This window comes from Poecilia reticulata, linkage group LG19 (assembly GCF_000633615.1).
Source record: "Poecilia reticulata strain Guanapo linkage group LG19, Guppy_female_1.0+MT, whole genome shotgun sequence".
NCBI lineage: Eukaryota > Metazoa > Chordata > Actinopteri > Cyprinodontiformes > Poeciliidae > Poecilia > Poecilia reticulata.
In genome coordinates this window covers 3,909,831-3,919,830 of record NC_024349.1, presented here as the reverse complement: position 1 = coordinate 3,919,830, position 10,000 = coordinate 3,909,831, and the positions used below count along the sequence as shown (strand labels likewise).

At 43.2% G+C, this 10,000-nt stretch overlaps 1 protein-coding gene across 1 annotated transcript in view; it reads left to right on the top strand.

Annotated features, from left to right (window-relative positions):
- tmtc2b (transmembrane O-mannosyltransferase targeting cadherins 2b) overlaps positions 1 to 10,000 on the top strand; it is an 84,398-nt gene that overhangs the window by 357 nt on the left and 74,041 nt on the right. Inside the window, exon 1 of the mRNA XM_008436517.2 lies at positions 1 to 212. This exon is cut by the window's left edge and continues 357 nt beyond it. Coding sequence (XP_008434739.2) covers positions 130 to 212 — 83 coding nt within the window. The 5' untranslated portion in view covers positions 1 to 129. The remainder of the gene's footprint in view (positions 213 to 10,000) is intronic.

The following is a 10,000-nucleotide window of genomic DNA, read 5'->3' as shown; positions in this document are numbered from 1 at the left end:
AGTGACCGGGATCGGCAGCCCCCCCAATCCGACTCGCTCTGCACATTTTTCTTTTTTGTTTCCATTTTTCCTGTGTTTTTAATTCTAATTCTAATGAATGTGATTCCCTGAAGTCTGCGTGGAGCAGAGATGTTCGCTGAACTGCTGTGCGGCGCCGCGGCTCTGGTCCTGTACGTCAACACTCTGGGAGCCGATTTCTGCTACGATGACAGGTACTTCCCTCACCGAATGAAGCGCACTCCGCATCGGTTCGGTTCGGTTCTGGCTCGGTTCTGTTCACCCTTTCCATGAATCCGAGCAGCAGAGCAGGAATGTGGCTCTGAGGAGCTGCTGAGTGATGGTTCGGGAAATCTCTGTCGGATTTCTCACACGTGTGTCTGCCTGGATTCGGCTCTTTTCATCCCACAGTGTAAATCTGCAGTGGATCTCTGTGGGATCCACTTCCCTTTAAGGTTAACCGTGCAAGTTGTAAATAAGCAAACATCCTTCATTGAAGTCGAGAGTGAGAACCTCCTGAAAGTATTTTTAGTTTATTTCTGACATGGATGCTTTTGCAGCGATGTATCCAGGACTGAACGATTAATTGGATTAATCCTCAACTAATCGGTGGGCGATATAGACTTGAAGCTTTATTACGATATTTTATAGTACTATTATAAAAAAGGTTTTAAAAAATGTGGTGGAAAAACTTCTTTTTTTAGTATCTGTATGGATGTGACCAGGACACGGTGACGCATTTGAAATTGGAGCTGCTTTCTTTAAAAAGTGTGGTTTATATCACTAAGACAGTAACTACATTTAACCATGACCTTCACATTTGCTTATTTTTATTGATCTTGTGGAACAAACAGCAGAGAAAATAAAACTAGTGTTTCTGATAAAGATGAGTTTTGTTTTGTAACATTAATTGAAATTTATCAAGATAAAAATAAATCATCATGATTGAAGTTTTCACGAGTAATTAATCGATTATGATTAATCATCAGAATAATCGATTACTGAAACGGTCACCAGCTGAATGTGTCGGTTTCTTCCTTCGGGTCGGTAGTGAAGTTTGACCTGAATGTCTCAGTTTATCGTTTTATCCTCGCAGAAGAAGCTGGAGTCGTGCAGCTGAATGAAAGTCGCAGTTTCAGACTTTTAAGATGTGAAACTGGGAGCAGCATATTGTATTATTATTATTAAAAATATGGAGCGCTGTCAGCCTCTCAGTGCGCGGGCCTCGGCTGGCCCTCACGCGGGCTGATGCATTACTCATAGCTGGCCTTTAGATATTTGACGGCTGAATGCTTGTCACTGCCTCAGGCTCTTTATTCACCAGCCATGTCTTCTTGTAGGTCACAATCATTTCCTTTCTCCGTGTGAGCTTCCTGTCTTCGCCTCATCTTTTAAAGAGAAGCTGATAAATGATGCGGCTCAGTTTTCTGCTGTGTTTGTGTATCTAATGCTGATATCAGTGAATTAACTCCCTCATATCTCTCTGTTTTCTTTACAACTCCACTGACTGCTGTGGATTAAAACACTTCCTGTTCAGGACTTCCACGGCTGCTGCTTTCCTTTTTCTCATATTTATTTGACTCACTTCATTTTATACCAGTCATTGTTTGGTTTAATTTAATTTTATTAAGTTTTACGGTTTTAAAACAACAGAAATGCTTGAAGATGCCACAGAAACCTGTGCAGAGACTGGACTTTTCTTCAGTCCCCTTCCTGTCTTTAGCTGCACACTGCCAGTCAGCTGGATGAATGCAGGCTGACACATTTCTCCTATGTTTACATGAAAGATCATTTTACCTGTTTGGAAACATTTCCAGCAGTAAAAGTAATTATATTCCATTACTGCACAAACAGCAGAGCAGCAGAAAGATATTTTACTGACAACAGGTGTTTCACTCTGTTATGTGTTTTACAAATCGTACAAATTTAAACATTTCAGAGACAATAAATCCCAGATTTTCTCTGAGCGTCAGCATCTCAGCCGCTAAGATCTGGATCAGGTTTGGGTAAAAATGGTAATAAAAGTTTACTCTGCTTCTAAAGTTGGAAAACAAGAGTGAAAAGTTCTGCCTGTTAAATATAGCATCCAACTAATCCTTTGCAATGACAATTCTGCTCATATTCAAGCATAATTAACTGTAATTATGATAAAAAATAATAGCAAATACCTGTCTTAGATAACATTATAATGTTAAAATGAAAAAAATATTTTATTTATGCCAAAGGGAAACATCAAGAATCTTTAAAGAGTCATTGCTGCTGCTGCTGTAGGCAGGACGGATCTCCAGTAGCAGTCAGTCTCACATCTAATCTGAAGAAGCCTCTGACTGCAGAATGTTGCTGTATGACCGTCATGACATTCTAACAGCTGGAAATCTGAGCAGCAGAGAGAATATTCCGGAGTAACGGGTCTTCCGCGTCGTCGACAAACTCTGCTAATCCAGCTCCTTTGCTTTTCTCTGAGGCGTTTTTTTTTTTTCTACTTCCTCCTTCTCTCTCTGCTCTGCATCCATGAAGCGTCCTCTTCAGTGGTTGGGGGTCAAAGGTCAGGTATTATTTGAGTTTTTGAGATGCTAATCAGCTTCTCCCAGTTGTCAAAACAATATATTGTTGCCATGGTTACACAAGAAAAGAGCTAAAATCCTTCCAGTTGCACAGCGTCCAGAATCAGAGGGAAAGATTCAACCAGAAAAGTCACAAAACAGAACCAGCAGCTGGTCTAGAAATATTCCAAAAAATCTTTGCAGTACATTTATACATTTTTGTTTGTCTTTATGAATTAAAAGCTCTTAGATCAACTTATATTTGTAGGTTTTAAATGGCGTAGAAACAGTGAAGTTTATCAGACGTCAGGCTGTCCCGGCTCTGTTTCTGTTTCTGTGCCCATAAAGCTGTAAAAAGAGGCGGGGGCTGCTGTATAATTTCACAAAGCCATATTCTTGTTTTTTATGAGAAAATCCTGTCATAAAGTCACATTTTATTTGCCTTGGTGTGAGTAATTGGAGGTTCCTCATGAAGCGTGCGGACGGCGTGCTTAGCCAGCCTCAGCTGACATCATCTCAGGCTATCTGTCATCCAGCCTTATCCGTTTTTAACGCCACGCGTTCAGGCTTGCAATTAGCAGCCGTATGTCTCCGCGGGCTGCACTCAGGGGGAGAGAGAGGGAGGGAGGGAGGCCGGGTGCAGCCGCGTTTGTTTATATATTTATTTAGGAGGGAAACAGTCTGGGATGCACAGACTGATCTAACTTGCTAATGTTGTCTGAGTGGAGATAAAGCTCATAACTGGTGAAGAAGCTGGAAGACGACGAATGCATGACGGCAATAAATCAAACCATGAGCTTACACAAACACCCTGCAGGCATGCAGACCAGAGGTGTACATAATTTACTGGCAAAGACATCAGTCATAGATAATGTAACGTTTTATGCAGAGAGAAGGAAGATCCATTGCTGATGTTTTTCCATTTTGTGCCTCTAAGCAGAATTGAATGAATCTGGTTGATAATTTAGCAGGAAATGATTCTGGCTGCTTTGTCACAGAGTAACATTGATCTCTGAGATGATTGATGATGTTCGGCTTTTCCTGGTGTTTGATTGGCTCACGGAAACGAGATGAAGCTGCTCTCCAATGTGTGTTCAGTGGTTTCACTTTAATCGGATTGTACAGTTAACTGGCGACCAGGAGGTCAGATTTTAACGACCAAAAGAGTTTTGTGAGCATGCAGTCAGTTCCAGCAGCTCTCCGCAGAAAAATGGCTTCCTGGAGGAGTGACCCGCGCTGCCGTGCCAAATCGCCCCAGGGGATGCTCTTCCTCTTCCTCACTCATCAACCCAGCTTTGACACCAGCACTGGAAAATGGAAATAATGAGTCATTTAGTTCATGTCTCTGCTGCTGCTGTCCACTGCAGGTCTGACAGCAGAGGATAGCACCGATAAAGTCGGAGGAAAGAACATTATGCAGTGCTGAGGTTACACAACGATTTAGGTTTTGTAATATTCCTAAAACAAAGCTCAAAATAAACTTTTTCTTTTAGCATTTTAGCATGCGTCAGACCAACACACTGTGATGTAATGCTGGTCAGAGTTTATGGGAAAATGGATGGAGCTAAATCTGGACAATCCTGGAATAAAATCAGTTGGAAGCTGCAGAACATCCTGAACTCACAGCCAGAGCTAAAATTAAAGCTGTCCTTGTTTTAGAATGGCCTAGTCAAAGTCCAGATCTGTGGCAATACTTAAAAACTGCTGATCACAGATGCACTCTGTCCTGTCCAGTGGTGGGCGCACGTCCTCTTTAGGGTGATGCGCTGTTCTGTCATTGTTCAGCGGTTTAGCATTAGCTTCTACTAACTGCTGAGTTGGTTTAGCATTAGCATTAGCATTAGCAGAGCTAACGTTTATGGTCAGAGCTTCACGGACTGCGCAGCTAACATTTTCCAGCCATCACATATGAAAAAGTTGATGGAAACAGTAAAATTTGAAATAACTTTCTGCGCTGCTTGAGATGTTCTTGGATTTTTCTGAAAAACACTCAAAGCGACAGAATAAGATCTGACGTGGCGAACTGCCATCCACTGGTGGATCAACTCTGAGATGAGTTGTTCATGCTAGCTATCAGTGTCTTTCTGTTTATTACAGCTATGCTTAAAGTCAGAATTTATGTAGCCTGGTTGATTTGCTCCAAAATCACGCATCTATTTCACATTTTCTTTTTTGCTTTGTTTCAAAGTTTGCTCATGATGATTGGACAGAAACAGCTTCTACAGCAAAACTCCAAAACCTGCAGCTGTTTCTGCAGCAAAAGGTGATTTCAAATTAGCATTTTCTTTCCACACAATTATACACTGTTGGTCACTTACCTGAAGTGTGAATAAAGTGGGTTTATCCTTGTCTTGTGAGAAAATGTGTATCAGTTTTGCAAGGCTCTGTGTTTCACCTCCACTCAGACAGACAGGGTTTATGGATTAGCCCTCCTGCCAGGACGGCGACATGTTTGACGGACTGCATCCTCGTCATTACTCTGTCCTGCTGCGGAACCGTAAGACCTGGCTGGGTGAGGATGTGTGAAGGTTGCAGGTCAAAAGGAAGGACGCAGCTTCCCCGGGCGTAGCGGATGATTTATATCCAGGAGTCAAACTGTAGATAACAGCACAAACTACTCCAGCCTCTGAATTCACAGACAGAGGACAGATGATGAAGGGCAGCAGAAACAGAGTTCTAGTTTCACCTTGTCCGTCTCAGATGAAGAACGGACTGTACTGTCCCGGCTGGCCTGGTGTCAGCGTGTCTCTGTCTCTGTGCGGTGGTGTGGAACCAGACTCACAGCATGTTCTCTAGGTTAAGGTGGTTAGAGCTGCTTTGCTGAGAGGCCAAAGGCGGCAACCCAGCAGCCTCAGTATCTCTGGTCAAACTTCAGCGTCTGGATCCTGTAATTACCCTCCAGCCTGCAGGCTGAGACCGGCTGCAGGGTTCGGTGTATTCAGTGGCTCCGCTGCCTCCCTCAGCTCCTCGGGCCTCCAGCTCCCATCATCCAGTGCTTCCAGATGTGCCCGGCTGGCACCAGTGTGAAGGGATCGTTTGAAGTGGATTCAAACATAAAATGTGATGTTTGCCAGAATAGAGACATCAGTGTTCCCCTGACCCGGACAGCCCATAGCAGAATGAGCGAAGGTAGCGCTGAGAGAAAGAGGCTCATGCATAAATTATATCAGCATGGCTGCAGCCAGCATCAAAAAACCCACAAATTATTAATTGGATGTTTTCTCCACTGATATAAATCTTTGAACAACATTCAGCTCAGTTTTGGCTTCTTGGATGAAAAACTTTATTTTTTTTTAATCACCCAAAAAAAAGCCTTTATATTTCACCCGTGTTGAAAAATTAAGTTCTGTTGCAGGTTTGAATTATCCATTTTTCTTCCATCCATTTTCTAACACCTTGTCCCTCAGTGGGGTCGGGAGGTGCTGCTGCCTCTCCAGCTAACATTCCGGCGAGAGGCGGGGTTACCTGGACAGGTCACCTGGACAGGTCACCTGGACAGGTCGCCAGTCTGTCGCAGGGCAACACAGAGACACACAGGACACACAACCATGCACACACACACACACACCTAGGGGCAATTTGGAGAGGCCAATTAACCTGACAGTCATGTTTTTGGACTGTGGGAGGAAACCGGAGTACCTGGAGAAAACTCACCATGCACAGGGAGAACATGGAGACTCCATGCAGAAAGACCGGGGCCGGGAATCAAACCCAGAACCTTCTTGCTGCAAGGCAACAGCTCTACCAACTGCGCCACTGTGCAGCCATGGGTTTGAATTAAAGGTGAAATTTTTTTTTTTTTACTTCCATTTGGATCTACTGCTTCTAAAAACAACCAAAGTGCTTAAAAAAACCCACCCAGTCCGTTTTTGGCAATAAGTTTATGTTTTTTAGTATCTGGAAAAAGAGCCGGTTCTAAAAACAGATGCATAGTCACAAATCAGCAGGCACTGCCTGTCGCCTAGCAACCCCAGTGAAGCCCAGCCTGTCGCCTAGCAACCCCAGCATAGCTCCAGGTCATTTTTTTTCAGTTGGATTTATCTGCATGTGCTGTACAATGGCTGCTGGAAAAGATAAATGTTTAGTTGCTGCCTTTCAAACCACTTGTTCCATTCTGGTTGGTTGTGCAGGAGGCTCTACTAATGCTTTTTAAAGCTGTACAGCTGCATAATTGTGCATCTGTTTGCAGCCATTTTCCTGTGTGCGTGTAAACGTTGAGTCAGGGGGCGTGGCCAACAGCGGCTTAGTTGGATTTAAAGAGTCAGAGGCCCTAAAACAGCTCATTCTGAAAGGAGCTCAAACTAAAATCTCATTATGTAAGAATGATTTTGTGCAGAACATGTAGACATGTTTTGTATCACCCACAGACGTATCCTGATCTGGTCAAGGACGCGTAACGGGTCACGTTTAAGACGCCTACAGATGTGATGTATCAGCGGTGGGAGGAAGGCGTGAACATCCTCTCCCTCTGCTGCCCTCACACTCTGAAGGAGTAACATCCTTTGGCAGAACAGAAATGAGATATTTGGATTCTGTTCTGCAACAGATCGGCTCTGGAAGGAGGGGAGCGTTCCTGAGCGTCACACCAACTCACTCATGTTCTATAATGATTGCAATTTATAAAATACAGTTATGAAGTTTAGTAGTAAAATCAAAACATTTCTGGATGCTCTTTGCCCCAAACTTCTCTTCTTTTCCCCACATTATGTAAACTCACTGAAGAGGAGACAAAGTCCACTAAACCGTTTTTATTTAGGTTGCGTTAAAACTTAGAAGCTTGGTTAAAATTTGGATAATTTTCACCGCAAATGTTAAGATCAGACATTTTAAAAGTCAGGAGTACCACTTGTCAGGAGTTGTAATGTTTGTGAGAATCTTAATCTGCTCAGAAAAATCCCACTAAATGTATTCATGTTAACAGAAAAGAACTGATTCTTACTCCTTAAAACGTCTCAATTGTCATGTTGGGATTTAGCTTTCGAACCCACATGCAAGAACACAATCAGACAGGCGAGTAAAGTACAATGATGGTTTATTGAAAGAACAGGAAGTAGATAGTGAATACTGGATCAGCGGACCGGGTCGTCTAACTGTCAACAGGAGACACAGAGTTAGGAGGAGATCAGCGGTGATTCTCAGGGAATAACTGATGAGTGCTTACTTGGAAGGTAGGTGATGTAGACGGAGTGGAGCGAAGGCAGTGAGCTTGTATGAGAGCGGTCAGGTAGCTTGAATCCAGTCCACAGAACCTGACATCAATAGCTCTTAAAGTTTCCTAATGAAGACAGCAGCAGATTTTAGACACGTTAGCCTTCGTGCTGCTTTTCCTGTGGTCCAGGGAAGATGTGGAAAATGTGCAAAAGGGATTAAACTAGTGTTGGTGTTTTATTGGCTGACTTGTAAAAAGTATGTAGACGTTCATTTTACAGGAATGTTTCGTTCTTCCCACCTCACAGGAAGCGTCTGTTTCACTGGTGAATCATCTGCTTTGTGTCTGAGCTAACAGTTGATATTTATGACACACGGGTATCAGACAGTAAGACAGACCTTTAAACATCGTGGCTCTTTAATATGAATGACTCCATCAGCTGGAGTGAGGAGCGTCACCATCTCTGACGTCGGACACGGGAAGATTTGTCCCTCTCCTGATCTCCAGGTTTTACATGTTTGAGGCGTTTCTTGTTCCGGGATTTGACTAGGCCGTATTTCTCAATCCTCTGTCAGTCTTTGGTAATTTTACGGAAACGTCCTCTGGTACTTGGTAGAACTCATGGTGGATTCTGCGATGTTAAGCTGGTTAGGTCCTGCTCCAGCAAATCAACCCCAAAGCATGACACTTCCACCTCCGTGCTTTAGGCATGAGGTCAACATCTCTCTTCAAACCTCAGCTTCTGGCTCATCTGTCCAAAGAACATTATTCCAGACAAACTTCAGTTTTTCTCTCTATTTGTCTCGGAGAGGAAAACACATAAATGTTGTTTGTGACGTTTCCCAGCCTCCGTTTGCTCCGTTTGCTCCGTCCTGTGGTGAACCATAGACCAGCCCTAGAATCGGATCCCTTTGATTTTCAGTTTCTGAAGCAGCTGAAGGATTTTTTTCAGTGCCCTTTTTCTCGTATAGTGTAGAAGTAAAACTATTAGTTTTAGAATATTTAGCTTTAAAATCCAAACAAAAATATTCATCATGAAATCCATGGGAAGATTTATTTCTACATTTCATAAGGAAACAAAGCAGCAAAGCTTTGTTGAAACAAATAAAAAGTAAAGCAGAAGGTTGAGCTGACGGCTGTTGTGCTACCAGATATCGATATTAGTGGTTTGTAATGCTGCGTTGGGTTTATGGTTCTGTGAGACCCGTGGAAAATCCCAGAGCAGCAGGTGTTTCTCAAGTCACAGTGGAGGTAGACAGAATATGTCCAGTTGATGCTCTCACTGTTTTATCCACAATTAATTCAGTCTATTTTTATGTTGCAGACATTTTGAACATTACAAGAAAAATGCAAAAAGTTGAACAGGCACTCGCTCCAGGTAAAGATCTGAGTTTGGCTTGTAATGAGCTTCTAGATTAGATTTTAAAGTTCTTTACTGAACAAACTGACCTTTGATCTATAACTAACTAAACAGATCTAAAGAATAAATCTGCGGTTTTTCAGGTTCAAATAGGAGGAAATTTGATCTCAAAAAGCCTTTTAAGATATTTCTGTCCAGCAGCACCTGTTAATAATCACTAGCAGCCAAACTGTTGTCACTTAAACCGCCGTAATCCTGAAGTCGTTTCACACAGAACCGGGTCCTTCCACACTGCTGGAAACCAGTAAGCTGCAGGCCCAGAAACCAGTAAGCTGCAGGCCCAGATGGCGTCTAGACGTCCTGCAGTCTGAAGGAACCGCTGAAGTCCAGTTGATCACACAGGATCAGCTTTCCTAGGGAATGACAGAAATCAGATTCATTCTAGGGAATCATGATCTGAGCGGTTTTTCTTGATGTTCAAACAATCCTGATTATGAATAACTCGCATTTCTCTTACGTTTTCTCTGTATGGGGAAGAGGAGCGGCAAAAGCAAAGGAGGTGGATTAGCAGAGCTCGTTGAACCTGTTGAATGTGATGGTGGCCAATCAGAAAGCAAGTTGACAGAAACTAAAAACAACTGCTGCCGTGACACACCAGGAAGTCCGGTGGACGTTGGAGGCGTCTTGGTATCGTTTTTCTCTGTTAAACATCGTCCTTAAGCTTCCGCCATGGCTATTCCCAGTCGGCCATGTTTGTTTACTCTGAATTCACGTTTGGTGTCGAGGTTTTGTGAGATTTCCTGTCCAACATCTGAACACTGGTGAGTGAAATCGGTCGGTGTTGTTCCTGACATGTGGCTCCACGGCCCACACTGTTCAGTCAAACCTTCGGTTTTCTAGCGGTGTGTGTGTGTGTGTGTGTGCGTGTGTGCGTGTGTGTGTGTGTGTGTG